We start from the raw sequence: 20,743 nt of genomic DNA on the forward strand, positions 1-20,743 counted from the left end.
TTTTTTATTTGGCCTAAGGAAGTTTGCTGCTCAGTTTTAAGATAACAAGCTTTTAATAACACTAATATATATTGATCTGGGATTAACAAAGGAACCAAAAGGGCCAAAAAAACAATAGGTCAATGTGCTTGTTTTCGAGATATTACCAATTAAAAATTTGGCGGGAAAATGTTCTCTCTTGATTTTTCATAGCTTTATCATTGACAAGTTTAAGTTCTCAAAAACTATTAAAAAATAACAATGATTTTATAAGCCTTAAACAGATGGTTTATGATAATAAATGTAACAGATTTATAAAAAGAAAAATGGGGGTCAATGGGCTAATTTTTTTAAGGCATTCAAATTGATAAAACCAGAAAGATTCCGAAAATCTGACAAATATGCCATAACATGACAAGGGAATATCCTTATCAAAAGGTTTGATTATATAATAGGAAGTTATGCTTTAACCATTCCAGTCAAATTTTAAAAAGGATTGTGACCATTTTAATGTCAATATATATTTGAGTCTCAGGACCTTTAAAATCATCTTTTACAGTGTTTCCAGAAATGACCGCCAGAAGTCATGGGAGACTACAATATTTGTCTAACCAGTATGACAATGTTTACACTAAGTCACACATTGGTCTACACACTGGAAGTATTTCAGTGAACAAGGTAAATTTAGAAATGAAGAAATAAATCTTGGAAAAAAACTCTTTATAAAAATGACTGCATTCCAGAGATGGAAATAAGAAGGGTCTCAGTAGCCCATGGATTTCCTAATTTAGATCTGGACTACTGTTTTTTTCAAAATTTTGCTTAATCATATAACTCAAAAGTATTTGCTGGGCTACTATTTCAACATTATAAAAACTGCCAACATTGAAAATCCAAAGAAATAAGTTTCAAAATTGGAATAATTTGATGAATTGAAAATTGCTTAATTTTCAGGAGTTAAAAATTGTCAATCAATATTTTAATGTCTGTCTTGTTTATATAGCTCTAACACATCTACGAGGCCCCTCATGGGGGGGGGGGGGGTCCTAGTAATCACATAATCACCATTTTTTTGCCAATATAATCACATAATCATTAAATATTTGCTTATCTTTAGTAATCAAATAATCATAAACTAAAAATACAGTCCTAGGTAATCAAATAATCATGAAATATTTGGCTTAATAATCAAATAATCATTAAAAAAATGGCCAAGTAATCACATAATCAAAAACCCCATGAGGGCCCTCATCTACTTTTTTTTCTACATCTCTAGCCATCAAATGTTTAGGTTATAGTGTTCCCAACAGAGAAAAAATTCAGAGAAGCGCTTTAATATTTATAAATAGTTTTTATTATAATTTAAGGTTGGAAAGAGTTTACTACAGATGAATCTGAAAGAGGCGTGGCAGTACGTGAAGGCAAATGTAACTTGTGTTAAACTGAAGGAAAGAACAGGTAAGCTGATAAACAAAAGGAAGGAAGAAAAAACAAACAAAACTTTGGTTTTCCCGTTGGAATGGTTTTACACTAGTAATTTTACAGGCCCTTTATTGCTTGCTGTTAGATGTGAGGCAAGGCTATGTGTTGAAGACCATACTCTGATTTATAATGGTTTACTTTTACAAATTGTGACTTCGATGGAGCGTTGTGTCATTGGCACTCATACCACATCTTCTTACATCTATGGAGCTATAATGAGGCATCATTAAGGTTACCTCCTTATCACAAGGTCATTGTTAAGGTCGCAGGTCCATTTTAGATTAGATGTGAGGTCACAAGGTTGTCTGACAAATCCCTGAGGTTGTAGGTATTATTTTACCATGATGGAACCACAACAAGAGAAGTATTTGGTATTTCCTGTTCAGAATGAGATTTGAAAATAATAAACAAATTATTTCATCAGATTCCTGAAGGTCTTATTAAACCATTTTTTCAGGAATCTAAAAAAATTCATATTGAAATGTAAAACAATCTATATCTAGAAGTAGCATATGGCAATTTTTTTTTTCATGAATTTATAAATAGGAATTTCAATACTGGATAGAATAAAACAAGAATATTTTTTCAAATTGATTTCCATTTTCTATAATTTGTAAAAAACTGAGTAAGTCTCTGCATATAATACTATGATTTTTTCATCCAGATGAGAAGATTAAAGCTAGTTATTGTTTCAAGAAGATTGTACAGATACTCAGAAATTTGAAAACAGAAGATTTGAACAAGATTGCTGACTTTGTTTTTGTGAATTCGAAATTGAGGTAAATATCTTAACAAATAAGACCATTGAAATATATTGAGAATAACATGTGGCCTAATTAAGGCAATGTTGAAATATTGCTTGTTTTTTTAAATTTGAAAAATATAATTGTTTGCAACAAGTTTTCAGTAACTATAGATTCAAGGATATGAAGGAATATTGAGTAGAAATGGCAACCTAATGGGTAACTAGCTTGATACCTGTAATTTTTGTGCCCCATTTAGGGGCATTGTGTTTTCTCGTCAGTGCGTCCGTTCATCCATCTGTCCTACTTCAGATTAAAGTTTTGGTTATAGTTTTTGGTCAAGGTAGTTTTTGAAGACGTTGAAGTCCAATCAACTTGGAACTTTGACCCCAATTTCACTGTCCTTTGAACATGGAAAATGATAGTGCTAGTGGGGCATCACGTACTATGGACGGATTCTTGTTTTTTCATGAGGAGAATTTTGTTGTGAAAAACATATTGTAATCAAGATTATCAACAAAATCAAGTTTTGAAGAAGAAAAAAATACTAGTTTTCTAGTTTGATTTCTGCCAATCCACGCTGTATTTAGATCCTTTGCTTACAATTTTTAGTTTTGTTTCCTGTTTTGACAATTCTGAAATGTGAATTATAATACATACTTACAGACACATGACAGCTGTTGATCCTGCCATTGTACTGGATGCCTTTGGTGTTCTGGACACCAACATAACACAGGACATCTTAGCAGACAAGGTCATACTGGTTCCCAGACCTGATCCAAGTCTTATCAGTAGGCTCCTTACACATTTAGTAGGAAGCAGAAAACCACCAAGTCAGGTAAAGATTTTAAAATTATCCCCGTTTCTTCCCCCTATTGAATATTTTGATATTACCCATTAAGGGGTGTCCTCATAATAGGAAGCTGGTACGAAGAAAAGAAAGAAAGAAAGAAGCAGATATTAATTTGACATTTTAAGACTACCTTAATACTGTAAGGAATTTGGTATAAAATAAAAGGGGGAGTAAGAAAACAGTGTTCTCCCCAGGCCCTTAAAGGACCGCGGGCCCGCGATGTATAATTTTCTACCGTGGTGGTATCGTTCTTGCTGCGATGTATAATTTTTCACCGTGGTGCTAAAATTTTCATTAAAAAAAAATATAAATCGATAAACCTTTCCGTGGGCAGTATTAAATTTAAGATGAAAATTGACCAGTTCAAACCAGTTCAATCCAGTTCTGACAACAAAGATTGTTTACACCACATGATCGATTTTACCTTTTGAGGTTAACCTTGATGATTGGATTTAATTGATGTACATGATTCTTGTGTTTTAATTTATTAAGAGATCATAACTTAATGATCACAGACTTATCAGACTTTTGAGGGACAAGCAGACATTTGTTAATTAACTCTATTACTCCAGACTTTGGTCATAATTGGGTATTTTAAACGTGAGTTACTTCCCCTGATTTAGCTTATTACAAAAATGTGCTTCTAAAATATTATCCATCATTTAAAATAGAAATAAAGTACAAAGTGAATGCAAAATTATATAAGGATGTTACCTCAAGGATAAAAACTTTCTTGGAACATACCAACAAAAATATATTGAAAATTATTTTTGACAATCATACTTTAATTAAAGCACAGACATATTATATTAAATAGGTAGTATATCCATTTTTGGAAAGTTTGCTATAGCTTGCTATTGCTACTTTCCTTAAGCGTCGGCCTCAACGGTGAGACAGACTATCCCAATGTTCTGCTCCAAGATAATGTAGTACTAGTGTTCGACTTCTGATTCTTGGATACTTTGAGTTGCTACTCTTTTGAAAAGATTACAGCTTGAATAAAAAGGAATGTTCCTTCATCCAAGCATATCTTGGATGTGCAGGATGAAGGTCATTCTTAGAATATGAGCCTGAGGCTCGAAAGTAATGAATTAGCTTAACTTCTCTATGAGGGGTGAAGCTTACATATAATATCTCTGTTTAAAGAAACAAACTATACCCATAGCTGGCCAGTGACCTTGACCCTAGTATATAAGCACCTGTTCCATAATAACTTGTCATAATTTAAAGCAAGTTTGTGTCGACCAAATATAAAACCCAGTGGAAAAGGGTGGGTCTGACTGATAATCCCTAGGGTGGGAATTAATTACTTTCGAGCCTCAGGCTCATATTCTAAGAATGACCTTCATCCTGCACATCCAAGATATGCTTGGATGAAGGAACATTCTTATTCATATTTCGCCTTCGGTCTCAAGTAATGAATTAGCTTGTTTAAAGTGTAGACACAAACTAAAAACAATTTTTATATAAATGCCAACATTTAATAAAGGATAAAAATCACAATCACAGTAACTACAACTGAAGAAAATCGTTTTAGTACTGATATTATTCACTTTCCTGTTATAGAACTTGTAAAAGGTTTGATCATATGTCCAGACAAAACTGTTGCCATAATGTCCTTAATAGAACATTCTGAAGCTAAATGCACCTATGAAGAGGTTCCTCTAAATGAGTTAACCTTAAAACCTCGGATAAAATTAGAACTCTCTCTAACTATCTAAACTTTACGAAAAGACTTAGATGAATTCTCTCACCTATTTTGTACACAAAACATGATAAATCATTGTCTTAACAACACAAAGTTTTGGTTTATCAAAACCTTTGATCACCTCGTTAGGTAAACTAACTAACAGATCTAGTATTTTTCAAAAACTCATGTATATGAAAAAATAAAGTGCCATGTCTCTGAATGAAGAAACATAGAATGTAAATCTACAGCTGATAAAGATAGTACTTTAAGGCAGCTGTAGTCAAGGCAAATAAAGACACAAGTATAAAAGACAGTCTTCAATGTTAAATTCTCCAATGAATATTAAGAACTTAAAAAAGATAGCACTAAATTCATCTCCCAAGTGAAAGAGTATCTAACTCTTCAATTGCAGATTCAGGTTTAAGCAACCTTCCACAAATACATGTAGTAAACAAACAAATTAAGTAACATCTATTTCTTAAAGGATAAAGTCTGTTTCAACATAGAACAAGGAAAATTCACATTAAACATGCTGAATATGAAAAGCTTGTGTTTTACAAAAAATTCAATAATCAATAACATCCTTTTTAGATGGTGATAAGGAATTGGTTCTCTTTGAACACACCAAATAATGAAATTTCTCAAAAAATATTGATAATGCTTGATTATAGATGCATGGTCTCCAAGATGAAGTGTAAATATATTGTACAAATGATTCTGAAATCTCCTGTTTATATTAAAGTGATTTCTGAGTATAATACACACGTTTTTACCCTACTGCACAATCAACCCTTCAGGTGTTGTTTCACTTATATTTTTTACAATATACAGTTGAATTAAGTCTCTTCCTGACAGAAAGACATTATCTTCAGTATGCAACATTGTTACTAATTTTTATGCTTAGCAGTTTAACTGGCAAATAAATTAAAATTGGTCTTAGCAAAGAAAACCAACTCTGAGCAGGCCAAAAAGGATAATCAAAAGAGCCTTCTGAACTTTATCACTAATAATTTTCTTTATAATTATCCCCAACAATGAAAAAGATGGGAAAATATAAGGTCTTAATTCTGACCATGAAAAATACAAACATCTCTGAAAGGAGCTTGTTGGTCAAAAGACAACGAAGTAATTCTCTACAGATTTGAAAATGAAAACGTGATAACAACAAAACAAATATATCTTCTTTCAATTGCCATCCTTTTGAATCTGTAAATTTTTTAACCATATGATAAGCATCAAAATTTTCTTACCAGGAATATAAAGAGCTGTGATAAAAATGTTCTTTCTTGAACACCAAGCCCAAATAATGAAATATTTGTAGTAAGCATGTTAAGTGACAACGAGGTTTTACCTCCTATTGCATAATAAAAGCTACTGAAAATGTATTTTCTGATTGTATAACTCTCTGTGACTAAAACTTTTTTCTCCAAAAGAAAAATATAGCCAACAATACTATGAAATCTATATGAAATGAGCGCATACTCTTAAAGAAGCTCCATCTACCAACAGAAACATTTTCTTCAAATTTGGATCCCAAATCCTTCTTATGAGGAATCTGGTCCAATCCAAAAACTTATTTGGATGGGTCTATAAATCAAATTTTTAATTTCTGATTTTAAAATGTTAAAAAAAAAATTCACCTACATGTATTGATGAAAATAAATACTGTAACAACTCTACAGTGTTTCAACATTATTTCTCGCCATGTTTCTGCAATGTAACATTCCCACAGATACTGCATTAAAAGCATTCGTCACAAAACCAATATATGATGTAAATCATCTATAATACAGTTACACAATTCTATTTAAGAAGAATTTCCCAAGGGAGATAATATTACCATTTCTCATCTGTCAGAAAAAACTTAAATAGCTCAGTATCAATAATGAGACAAAGGAAAACAATGTGCTTCCAAGAAATGAGTACCAACTTCTCAAAATTTCTTCCGAAGCACAGCTTATCAAGCATTTGCACCACTTCTTCTGTATTCACAATACAATCATCTAAACTCTGATCCATAATAAAAGAATCATCAATGTATAAACTATAGCATGTATATACTTCAAGTGACATTATTTCATAAATACATAGACAGGTTTTAAAACCTTAGTAAAAACTCTTGATACAGAAGCCAATCCAACACAAAAACATAAATATCATATCAATGTCTTTTCCACATGAATCAGGAAAATGTGATATAATCATAAATGAAACTTAAATATGCATCTGTGTGATCTATAGATGTTAGCTCTCTCTCTATATATATATAGATATTTATCCTAAAAATTTAATTCTAAACAAAAGATAAATGGTCCTGCTCCAAATGCTGATTAGCAACAAGCTAAGTATGTTTGAATTTATCAAATAGATACAGGCCTTGAAGACCAATCTTTCTTAGGAACTAAGAAAATATAGGAAATAAACTGATTTTCCATTGATCGATCAACCTCTTAAATAGCTCCCTTAGCTATCAATTTTTGGACTTCTGAAATTAATTCATCCTTATGAAAGGTGAAATGTATTTAATTCAAAAATGATGAACCTTGTGGTACATCATTAAAAATAATTTTATAACCATTTCTTATTAAATCTAATATCAATAGATCATTAGTAACATTTTTCAAATCATAATATTTAAGTTATCTATACTGTATATATAGCAACTGGTTGAGAAATGTGACCTCTTCGAGATTCCCTGTTCCCTTTTTGAAACCCTCTCCCTCTCAATGAAGGGAATTGCCTACTAGTATAGTCGCCCTGTTGACCAACAGAGCCTCTGCAGTTAAAAAACTGATATTGCCTTTCCCATAACAGCTGGGAGTAAATTAATTGCTAGACCTGGAACCTCTGCCAAGGAATCTAGAATTTGCTTCAGAATCTTTGTATAAACACTAAGTTTGCTTCATGCAATCATAACTAGAAACGTGATAAAGCAACTATCACAACAGAATTACAAATAAGTTTTATCATCTAAATATTTCTGAGCATCTCCTATGGGTCTAACCAGAAACCCATGGTCAAACAAACAAATAGAATTTTACAATAAAATCCTTGTACTATCAAGATCCAATGGCCCATTCTTACAACAAGAAATAGCCAACTCAACAATAGGGGTGATGATCAACCCCTTAATAAAGTATCTCTGGGTTTCCTGCATCTTTGAAACCACAGAGTGGGCCTGTCTAGGCAGTGCCATTTCGATTTTTTATTTATCCTCGACACACTAGGATTGTCACAGTTCTCAGTGTGATAGTATTACCTCTATGAACTTTATATTTTCCTGATTTTATATTTGCTGACATGGTAGTAATATTTACAATTTTGGGATTTTCAAAGCAAAATCATGATTAAACTGTTCAACAAACAGGATGAGATAATGGACCATTAATCTCACTAATAGAAGCCTTAAAGGCTTCTGAAAACCTTAATGCAGGATCAAAAGATGAATCAAATTCAACTCCGACTGGACTATCATCAGCCATGGCACAAACTCCAAATGGAGGTACATACACAGTATCATTTCAGTAGTTCAGATCAAAATATAAAGTTAAATCTTCATTAAAGTAAGCCTCTAATGGCAAAAATCAAATATAGCAGCAGGTTTCTCTACAAACTCTGCTTGAGTTGAAGGCAGTAAAACTGTCTCAAACCTCATGATTCATACAGGTTCTTTACTACATTAATAATAATGAGTCAATGTATCAATATACATGCCTATCTTAAAACTCAACAGCACTTTCGTGAGAAACATTCACAAATCAAGTAGATTTTGAAGCTATACAAGTAGCACTAGATTTAAAAACTTACTTTTTACAGGTTCTGTTGCTTTGTCAATTATTTCCAATTGCCATGCCATTATGATCTTTTATAAAACTACTAGGTTTTATAACTGTTTAAGAAGAGGATTTATTCAAAATACCTCTTGTTTTCCTATTAAATTTATCATCTTTAATTTCTAAAACATCATTCTAAACATCTTGCAAAAACAATACATTTGCATAAACAAATTCAGCCATTGTAATACAAAAATGTGTACCTGTGCAGGTAAAACACGTGTAAATTGTGAAGAGTACTCACGACCTTCAGGTGAATAGAAATACTTTTAAATATCTACCTGTTTAACAAACAGGAGTATGAATTAAGTAACAAATGTGCCGTACATCGTAGTGTACTAAGGCAAAAACTTAATGAATATATAAAATTGTCATACATCGTAGACAATAAAATATTTAATTAATTTCCATGAACACTTGTCATACATCGTAGACAAGAAATTTTTAAATTCATTTCCATCAACACTTGTCATACATCGTAGACAATTGAGGAAGTATTATTTCTAAATAACAAAATAACATTAGAACTTGTCGTACATCGTAGACAAGTTAATGTAACTTTAGTAACTCTCTCCCAAATTTAAGATAAAAATAAAATAACTAAAAAGAATTCAAGTGAAGTGTTCACTTCACCCCTCTAGAAAAATAATGACAAGTTATTATGGAACAGGTGCTTATATACTAGGGTCAAGGTCACTGGCCAGCTATGGGTATAGTTTGTTTCTTTAAACAGAGATATTATATGTAAGCTTCACCCCTCATAGAGAAGTTAAGCTAATTCATTACTTGAGACCGAAGGCGAAATATGAATAAGAATTAATGTTCAACGACAATTCAGATGAATTTAGCTTCATATGGAAAATAAGTATCACAAACACTACTTTGTGGATCGGCCATTGGCTGAAGAGAAAATCAAAGAAATCTACGCGAGACAGCATTTCATTCATGAATATTTCATGAATGAACATTTTCCCGCACTATTTTTTACTATGTACGATATTTACAACTGTTTATTAGTGAATAAGTAAAAGCCCGAGTGCATCGAAAGAGTCCGGTATGCGAGAACAAGTTGATATTTGACAAAATTGTCGGAGAATTGACAAGTGATAATGGTTTGATTTATTTTAACAATACACAGGTGATAGAATATAAAATAATCGATAATTATATGGCTTATGTCTCACGCCAAGGACGATTAAAGGTAAATACCGGCTTATAGAAATAAATAGAAAAGTGCATTGTTTTTGTCAAACTGACATCAATCTGAAAGTTTTGATGCCAAAAATCATTTGAAAACTTTTAATTCGTTAAGTACTGGCTGTTTCACATTCCATTGTGGATATAAGGACCTTCACTCGTTCAGCATGTTCAAGTGGATCAAACTGACAACAGAAAAAACATTGTCTTAATGACAATTAGTATCATAGTGGCCATCATAGCATCCGTATAATTTAAAAGCAACTGAGTCATCAACTACTTCTAAGAATATTATACATGTAGCTCAGTGTATCAAGACCGAGATCAAGCTAAAGACAAGTGCTGTAGAAATTATTAAAATGATTTAATAACATTTGTCCATGTACTAGCAAAATGACTTTCTTAGTGCTTAACAATGCAGTGGCGGATCCAGAACTTTTTATCCTCACTTTATTCCTGGGGCAGTATGATTTTTTAAAGATTGACCTATAAATAATAATGTGTCCCCACAGAGGCAATGATTAAATAAATGGCTTCAAACAAAAATCTCAAATGTCATTGCCTCAATGGCAATTACGCAGCAGCAACTAAAATGTGTTACAGGGTTATAAGCACCTCAGCCGGATCAACATTGTATGAATCTAGTGTATATAAACTTTTTTATTTCTGAGGTCATACTACTATTGTTATGCCCCCACCATATTGAGTTTTATCCTTGTTTTTTTTCTGTAAGTATGTACGTCCCTTACTTGTACGTACGTCCATACATCCCAAAATTGATTTCTGTTCTCTTACTTTAGTTTGCTTGAACCAAATTTTATGAAACTTATACGCAACCACAAAACACAAGTCAAGTTTGAATTTTGTTGGCGTCACTTTTACCATTCTAGATGTAAAGGGGTGAAATTTTCAGTATACCCTATCAAGTATATATACCTTTATATATAAAACATAAACATAAAAACGGTCTTTAGATTTAGAAGTATAGATATATAAGAATGTGTCCCCAGTACACGCATGCCCCATCTGCACTATCATTTTCTATGTTCAGTGGACCGTGAAAATGGAGTAAAATCAGTCTAATTTGGCATTAAAATTAGAAAGATTATATCATAGGGAACAACTACAATACTAAAATGACGAGGTCCAATTTATCAGCCGTCATGGGGTAAAAACGACAAATCAAAGAATTCAATTTTATATATATCCAATATAGGACAATGGTGTTGATTAAAAATTACAGCACTCTTCCACATAATTAATATTCACCTGTTACCTATTACCTTATCGGTACGTTTCTCATCTGACAGGCGCACCACCAAACAGTGTATTTCGGATTTTGCCATGTACACGGGTCATAGTCACAATTGTTCCCTATTGTAGTATTTTAAGCAGTAAGACATTTTAAGATGACAATACGAGTACTAAAAATCTGGACTTAAAATAAGGCGTATAGGTACAGTTTTCAATTTGTTAGCGGGCATGACATAAAACAGCGAATCAAAGAATTCAACTTTATTTATAACTAAATTAATAAATATAGGACAATGCTGTTGATTAAAAAATACTCCATTCCAGGACCTTTTGTTTTCAATTAATATTACCAATAATTGATAAGTTCCAGGTCGACGGGTTCAAACAGACAGATTTAGAAAGCAGAGAACACTGTGCATCTTATAATCGGCATGACTTTATCAGATGGCAATCCCAATACTAAAATAAGGCTTAGGCATAGTTATATACTCTAATTCAGTCACAGATGGGTGTGTTCTAGTGTGTACTAAGTTTCAAATTGATTGGACTTCAACTTCATCAAAAGCTACCTTGTCCAAAAACTTTAACCTGAATGGAACAGACGAACGGACGGATGAAGGGACGCACAGACCAGAAAACATAATGCCCATATAAATGGGACATAAAAAGTGATTTTTGGAAATTGCTGGCGAGACAATGGTTTAGTTTAAAAAATCAAAACAGTGATTTAAATACATATTTAAAATAATACACGTCAATAACCTATTTGAAATAATACACATATACAGTTGCAAACTTTCCAGAGGTGCTATCCAGCACTTTGATTACTTTTACTGACTAAGCTAGGGCTGTATATTTAGACAAGGTTGTTTAAAACTTCCATTTGTAATATAGCTGAATAAAATTAAAGAAGTTCAATTTTTAAAAGAAAAAAAATAATTTTACAATGATTGGAACTCAGCTATTTCACAAGTTTGTCCACATAGATAAAATAAGTATACTTTGCATGTCTATCATGAAATAACACAATAATGATTCTTATAATAATTTTATTGATCTAAAAGAATCATGTCTAAAACTATGGAAAATAGTATTTAATTTATTAAAGGTTCTGCATTAAAATTTAATCTTGTTTAAAGTTAATTGTTTATATGGTGTAATCTAACAAAAATGGGAATGTGTAGTGTAACTACAAGTATCAGGACAAAATAGGCTTGATCAAAGTATAAAAAGTGACTAGTTTAAAGACTAAAAGTGTTTTCTGTTATTTATTCTTAAAAGATATTAAAGTATACAAACTGTTTGATTTACTTTTTTTTTACCAGTATTTTTTTACCCAAAGTTTACATAACACAGTAAACAAAACAAAAGACAAAAAGGTAATGGCACAAAAACTAACAAGAAGAAAAAGTAAGCGATGCAACGCGACACGACATATTGTACAAATCATTTCGACACACGTTACCCTGGTGCTATCCAAAAATCCTGGGGAGAACACTGAAGAAAATACTGAGAGGAAATTAAAGAAATACATAGACTTATCAATAACAGAACTCAATGACCTAAAGAAAAACAGTAACAAGAAAATCTAGCCTTTATTCACTACACAGAAAACATGACACCACATGAAACCCACCAAAAATATAAGTGTAACTGGTTAGCATGATTCTTGACTGGAACTATGGTCCTGTATACGATTGAGCAAAAAAAGTACTTCTGTAGCTCAACCACTTATGGCTGGCTATATATTTACCACTCAGGGGAAGTTACTTTTCACATGATTCGAACTCAGGTTATCTCCCTTACTGAAAAATCAGTCTTCTGGCGAACTGTTGCGGCAGATCTGCCGCAAACACTGCGGTAAGGTTGCTGCAAATAGTTTGCGGCAACTTCACCGCGACTTTTTACCATGCAAATGAAGGTTGCGGCAGACTTGCCGCAAAGTTTGATAGCCTTATATAGTTTTTGGTGAACTTCTGGCGAATATTTGTGGTGAACCTCTGGCGAACTCTAATAGCCTTATATAGTTTGTGGCGAACTTCTGGCAATTTTTGCGGTGAACTTCCGGCAAACTTTCAAAGCCTTATATAGTTTGCGGTGAACTTCTGGCAAATCAAGTGATAATGATGCTCTATGACTACCTTTATATGTTAATTTTTTTTCAAAACTGTACGTCTTATCCAAAATGATGCACATGTGGATCAGAATTAATCATTATGACCAATAACTGATATTTACCTGCTCACCTTCTGATCAAATTACATTTTTAAAGAAATGTGAAAGAGAGAAATAAAAGTTGTGACTACAATAAAAACAATGTAGGTACAAAAATGTACATGTATATTTATTAATTTACTCAGTGCATAATTCAGAATGAGCTGATTAATTTCTTAACAGATTCATATGTATGAAAAAATCAAGAACAGATCTGTCTTTATAAGGCCAATTTATATAAAGAAACTGGGATTAACATGATTGATCATGATTAGGGCATTACAACATTAAGCATAAAATCATATCTAAAATATAAATCTGACAAAGGTGATTAAACAATAAACAATTACAAATTGTTTTGAAGACCTTTCCTGCAAAACATCATTATCCACAAAGTTGAAGATTACAACTGTAATGATATTTCTCTAAGGGCAATAAGACTGTAACACAATTGTTATTTCAAAATTGGGTTCTTTGACATAATTTTTGTACCAATAATAGCAAATTAACATGCAAAAACTGTCTAAATTAACTTACAAAGAGATGATCAATGATGCATGGCCTGTTCCAGGAACTAATTGACTCATATATAACTCAGATATCTATCATATATAACATCCATTTACTTTTAACATGAAAACACCAACATTAAAACTTCCCTCCTATTTCAAATTCAAAGAAGCAGGAAGTCTGATTTTAGTGCAGGGAGCATGCTCAGTATGCTATAAAGTTTGCGGCAAAGTTCCAGCAAACTTAGAACTCCTTTAAAGTTTGTTTACAAATTTCCTTCAAATTTAAGAAAGTTAAGAGTTTGCCGCAACCTTGCGGCAAACTTTTAAATATGTTTGCCGAAAGGTCGCTGCTAGCGGCGAACACTGGTGAACAACTTTCAGGTCTTCTGGCGAACTAAAAAGATTGCCGCAAGGTTGCTGCAACCTTACCGCAAGGTTGCAGCAATGTTTCTCTTTTCATAAGCTGGAAAGATAAGCAATACCTGTCTTCTTCATGATGAAAAATTTGCACAAAATCTGATAGCAAGCTACAAGCTGATACTTTTCAATCTTTTCTTCAGAAAATAGTAAAAGCTTTGGAGGAGATAGTTTACACCAAAGATGTCTTCCCAAAAGAATTGTACAAGGATGATTTGTATAACAGGATCCTGCTGGCTTTAGGTTCTATTGCTAACAAGTTCTCACAGTCAGGACAGTATGAGAGAAGTTTACATATGGTGTCCAGAGTACATAATTTTCTTGGGATACATGGTAGGTTGTTTGTTTTTATGCCCCACCTACGATAGTAGAGGGGCATTATGTTTTCTGGTCTGTGCGTCCGTTCGCTCGTCCGTCCGTCCGTTCGTTCGTTCGTCTGTCTGTCCCGCTTCAGGTTAAAGTTTTTGGTCGAGGTAGTTTTTGATGAAGTTGAAGTCCAATCGACTTCAAACTTGGTACACATGTTCCCTATGATATGATCTTTCTAATTTTAATGCCAAATTAGAGATTTTACCCCAATTTCATGGTCCACTGAACATAGAAAATGATAGTGCGAGTGGGGCATTCGTGTACTGAGGACACATTCTTGTTTATTATGCCCCACCTACGATAGTAGAGGGGCATTATGTTTTCTGGTCTGTGCGTTTGTTGATTTGTCCGTTCGTTCGTCCGTCCGTCTGTCCGTTTGTTCGTTCGTCCGTCTGTTCGTTTGTCCGTCTGTCCCGCTTCAGGTTAAAGTTTTTGGTCAAGGTAGTTTTTGATGAAGCTGAAGTCAAATCAACTTGAAACTTAGTACATATGTTCCTTATGATATGATCTTTCTAATTTTAAAGACAAATTAATCTTTTGACCCCATTTTCATGGTCCACTGAACATAGAAATTAAAAGTGCGAGTTTCAGGTTAAAGTTTTTGGTCAAGGTAGTTTTTGATGAAGTTGAAGTCCAATCAACTTGAAACTAAGTACAAATGTTCCCTTTTGGTTGATCAATTTACTTTTAAGGCCAAATTAGATTTTTTACCCAATTTCATGGTCCATTGAACATGGAAAATGATAATGCGAGTGGGGCATCCGTGTACTTTGGACACATTCTTGTTTACCCATTTTCACGGTCCATTGAACATGGAAAATGATAGTGCGAGTGGGGCATCCGTGTACTTTGGACACATTCTTGTTATACAATGTATATGTATCCATTTCTTAGGAAGCCAAACATGGTGATCTTATAAAATTATTTTGTTTTATTTGCAGTCATAAGCATTTAGGTTCAGTTTACACAACTATTTACTTGAAAATATACTATCATCCTATATTTCACAGATCCCTGGACATACAGACAGAAAAGATCCCTCCAAACAGAATCAGAACAGACTCAAGCTGACCAATGGAAAGTTGTTTTACTGGAGGTGTTAGGCAATGCAAGGATAGATGTGTCATATGATTATATTGTTTCTCATGTCAACTCTACAAACTCACCTTGGATCAAAAGAGCTGGCCTGCATGCTCTGAGAAAATACCATGATAAAAAGGTACAGAGATGTAGAACAAACCAATGGTTGCTTTAGCTTAAGCCAATTTAATTGACCTTCATCAGTAAATGCTTATTTTCACCCCCTAAATAGACTTGACCAGATTTACAAAATGCACACTAATCTACAAAACTTGTCCCACCCAGATCCTCTCTTATTATTTATGTTGATGAATAAGGCCAGTGGTACCAATAACAAGTTTGCTATTCCTTTGGTGCCAAATGCTGAAGATCTACATCACAGATAATGGCTTTTGGTTTACACTAATCAGAGTTAAGTAAAGTAACACAGACAAATGCCAACTGGTTCTTGTATAGCCATGAGTGACGATTCTGGTTGAAGACAGGGTTAATACAAATTTTATGGAGACGTTAGAAGTTTAAAAAAAAGTCTATTATAATAAGCTCTGTTCAAACATAACCCGGAATCCAAATGCATAAGCTTTTTTATGATAAAATTATGTTGTTTATTGTCAGGTTGCTGGAGTGATGTTGAATTCAGCACTTTATGATGAAGATGAAAGTGTCAGATATGAAGCTTTACTTCAATACCAGTCCCATCCAAAGGCAGAACTTATATTTCCGGCAAAAAGGTGATTGATTCATTTTCTTTTCGTAAAGTAAATTTTGAGACACTTTAAACGAAGTAGAGACTTTCTAATGTTAACTGTTATATTCATGGTAAGCAGATCCTGTTTCACATGTGACTCCAATTGTTATATTCATGGTAAGCAGATCCTGTTTCACATGTGACCCCAATTGTTATATTCATAGTATTTAAAGTGCAAATTCAGCAACTTAACTTTTGCCCTATCATCCCCTAGAACTGTGTTTTGTAAATAACACAATTAAACAAATAAACTGACAATATGTCACTTGCTTATATCACCAATTAGAGCATTTATGAAAAATTCCTAATGCTTAGCCTCAGACCCTAGATTGTTGTGCTTGACTTATTAAGCTTACTATTTGACTGTAATTCAGGTTATATTAAAATTTATATCGTTTGTAATAGTGATAGCAGTAATGGAAGTCCTAACTCTTTGAATCCTGAACAACTGGGAATGGAGGACATAACAGTACATCACCGTTCACGTAGATCTTTCTCCTCTGATACAACAGAATATAGGTTGAAATCTCCTACTGTAGAATGGAGGAAAATGGTAGGATCCACTTCCATTGGAGCTTCATTTGGAGTGACAATGGCTAATCTGATGGATCTTATAGAAGGTATCTAAAACTATATAAGCTAGATAAGGTGTCTGCGCAATGCTAGGTAGGGTTGTTGTAGAAGTTAGAAATAAAAAGTACAGGAGGAAGTTACAAATCAGATCTACTCTAATATTGTTAGGTTGATTTTCTAGGCACTTTATATATTTATATATATATATAATTTGTCTAAACATGAGCCCCACAATGTTAGATCTGTAAAATTAATTTCTTCCCTCGCTGAGAATATAGATATATTTATAAGTATTATTCAGTTTTTTTTTGCTTTTCAAAAAAAAGTTGAAGTTAATGAACAGTAATTAACATTTAAACCTACATATCATATAAATACTTTGCGAAAGTGAAGCCATTTATTCATAATGAGAAAGCAAGGCAAATCAATCCAAAAATAGAATGAAACCTGTCAGCTATTTTTGATGATTGTTAAGGCTTTATTGTATTTATGCAAATAAGTAAAATTGAGAATGGAAATGGGGAATGTGTCAAAGAGACAACAACCTGACCAAATAAAAAACAACAGCAGAGGGTCACCAACAGGTCTTCAATGAAGCGAGAAATTCCCGCACCCTGAGGCGTCCTTCAGCTGGCCTATAAACAAATATATACTAGTCCAGTGATAATGAACGCCATACTAATTTCCAAATTGTACACAAGAAACTAAAATTAAAAAAATACAAGACTAACAAAGGCCAGAGGCTCCTGACTTGGGACAGGCGCAAAAATGCGGCGGGGTTAAACATGTTTGTGAGATCTCAACCCTCCCCCTATACCTCTGACCAATGTAGAAAAGTAAACGCATAACAATACGCACATTAAAATTCAGTTCAAGAGAAGTGCGAGTCTGATGTCAGAAGATGTAACCAAAGAAAATAAACAAAATGACAATAATACATAAATAACAACAGACTACTAGCAGTTAACTGACATGCCAGCTCCAGACTTTAATTAAACTGACTGAAAGATTATGATTTCATCATATGAACATCAGGCACAATCCTTCCTGTAAGGGGTTTAGTATCATACCATCATAACATATATGAGAAGAACATAACCCTTGTCATGCCAACAACTGTTTTTGGAAAATGACGCAGTCATTGTTCCATAACTGCCGACCTGATTTCTCTGCCTACCGCGCTTGGTTTCGTATTTACTAATTTCAATACAAACTGGAGGAATGTGCTTGTGTTATCATTATGCATGAGCATTGTGTAGTAATCAGCCAGGAACCAGTTTACAAACTAACTGGTTTCTGTTTGTATTCCACTACAGTCGAAGAAAGTGTTGTAGTTTGACAGGAACCAGTCCAGAATTTTGTAAACTACAAAACGTAATCGGTTATTATCATTCCGTTTTGGTGTTTCATACCGACTTATATGGTTTGAATACGCTTAAGACCCTTCAAACATTAATGTGATAGGTATATTAAAGACTGTTTTACAAAAGGATGAAACTGTTTTGCTTTAAAAGTCGTACTATAGTGATATATGTTATGTACGGATTTCCACTCTCACCGGTTAATTTCTTCTTTTACACGTGCTTTTGAAACTTCCTGTTTAAACATCGCAAGTTTTAAAATTGTTTTTTGAGTGAATTAAACTTATTTTAACAATCACGAAGCGTTCGGGAATCATTTCAAGCAGTTTCTTCTTCTCTTTGATGATGGAAAATAGGTTTTCTCAAGAAAATACCACAAACGATCGCAGAGGAATTGAAACGTACAAGTCAAGTCGGCACCTGGTTAAATTGGCATCTAGTCAAATCGGCACCTATTTGACGTCAATTCGGCTTCCAATAATATTTATTATAATATTTTCTATTCAATTAATTAATAACTGTTACCAAGTACATAGTGAATATTAGGTAAACAACGAGACCAAAGTGAATATGTTGTTGTGTATAAAAGTAAACAACGAAGCTATTGTTTTAACCATTAGACAATTATTAAAATTAAATGGAAAACTATGAGTCCCTTTCAATAAATCAAACTTTCATGCCAAATAATTAGCAAATTTAAGGTGGTTTTTTTTCCAGTAATGTTTAAACAGGATTAAACAAACAATCCTGTAAAAGACTCAACTGGTTAAATAATGCATAAAAATATCCAATAAGGCTATTTTATTTTTTTCTGGGACGCCTTCCTAAGACGTTCGTAGGAAGGCTTCCTTAGAAGGCGTCCCAGAAAAAAATTAACATAGCCTTGTGGTCATAGGAAGGTGTCCCAGAATAAAATTTAAAAAGCCTTGCCAGACTTAATAATTATTTGGACTACTCATATATATCATTAAAAATACACCAAAAAATTCATGTAGTTGAGAAAAATAAATACATTCAAAATGTACATGAACATCCAAAAAAGTGAAAGTTAGTATTAACTCTTTTTGCTTTAAAAATTTACAACTGCATATAAGTATTGAATGCTTTTTTTTGTAAATTCATTGAGGTGTAAAAGCGTTGACCGAAGTACTTTTTGTATGAAGCGCATAAGCGCTTCATTCTAAAAATGTGCACAGGGTCAACGCTTTTGCAACCCTATGAGGTTACAAAAAGAAACATTCAATACTTATAATTACTTTTTTTAGCTAGGATCATGAAAACACGAATTTTATAACTTTTTTATTCAATTCATCTGTGCACTTTATTGTGGGACCATGTGTTATCATGAATGAAAAGTTTTATTGAGTGATGCAATTGCTTGAGGAATAACATGTGATGTGCAGTTAGCCAATCAGAATAAAGTATTATAATGAAACATATATCAAATGTAATTATAACAAAATACATTACGTTGTAAGAGTTATCTCCCCAAACACTGTTTTTCTTGTGGCCACCTCTCCTTCGTAACCGTAAAAGATTTTATTTTACCAAATTGCTCGTTACATATTTAGGATAAGAATATTCGTTTGAACCATAGCTCTATGGGGACTCCATATGAGAGTTATTCCCCCTTTTTCATTTGATTCAAGCGATATGCATTTTCAACTGGTAAACCATAACTGATAGAGACCTAGGGTCTTCATGAGGTCATTGGTACTAAAAATGAAAATGAGGTCAATGTCAAAGGTCAAGGTCATATTATAAATTTTTGATTTTGGCTTATTTTCACTTCTTTTCAAATACTGTATGACATTTTGACAAATAATTTTTCATAAATTATTAGTTGCGACATGTCCTTACTTGTATATTTTGGTTGAAAGGCTGCGCATACAATAAAAGGGAGTTTTTGTCCATCTTACATTTAAAATTACGCGTCAAGTGGTAGTTCTCATTAACCAAACATATTAAAGACCTAGGATATTTTGATTCAAGGTCCATGGTTTGTGACCTTGAAATTGAGGTCAAGGTCATAGGTTAATAGGACGTCATAAAGCCATAGGAACTAACATTTTAAACTGATTTTTCATATTTCAATATAAAAATAGATCTTTTCTAGTGGAAAGACTTCAATTATTCTCTGAACAATTTGTTTTTAATTTACATCATATTTTGTGGGAGAAGGGGGTTCAGACTAAGTGGTATCAGGTCTGTTTGCGCCCAATACACTTTCGCACCTCGCACGTTCACACCCAAGGTCCATTCGCACTCTACTCATTCGCGCCCAATTTTAATTCAAATTCAAGTTGAATAATTGGAAAATCATGATTGTTGTTTTAAATTGCTTTGGTGTAAATACTGAATGTATTTTTAGCTTGGTATGAGTAAAACATTGAAGATTTTAAAGGAAAAACACAAAAGATAATTGTTTTTAAGCCCTT

General features: G+C 33.0%; 1 protein-coding gene across 1 annotated transcript in view; it reads left to right on the forward strand.

Annotated features, from left to right (window-relative positions):
- The window catches only part of LOC139501998 (uncharacterized), a 155,650-nt gene that overhangs the window by 19,059 nt on the left and 115,848 nt on the right, over window positions 1–20,743 (forward strand). Inside the window, exons 9-16 of the mRNA XM_071291318.1 lie at window positions 539–657; window positions 1,347–1,437; window positions 2,126–2,240; window positions 2,871–3,042; window positions 14,318–14,507; window positions 15,554–15,762; window positions 16,239–16,354; window positions 16,786–16,991. Of these exons, the coding sequence (XP_071147419.1) occupies window positions 539–657; window positions 1,347–1,437; window positions 2,126–2,240; window positions 2,871–3,042; window positions 14,318–14,507; window positions 15,554–15,762; window positions 16,239–16,354; window positions 16,786–16,991 (1,218 nt within the window). The remainder of the gene's footprint in view (window positions 1–538; window positions 658–1,346; window positions 1,438–2,125; window positions 2,241–2,870; window positions 3,043–14,317; window positions 14,508–15,553; window positions 15,763–16,238; window positions 16,355–16,785; window positions 16,992–20,743) is intronic.

This window comes from Mytilus edulis, chromosome 13, assembly GCF_963676685.1.
Source record: "Mytilus edulis chromosome 13, xbMytEdul2.2, whole genome shotgun sequence".
NCBI lineage: Eukaryota > Metazoa > Mollusca > Bivalvia > Mytilida > Mytilidae > Mytilus > Mytilus edulis.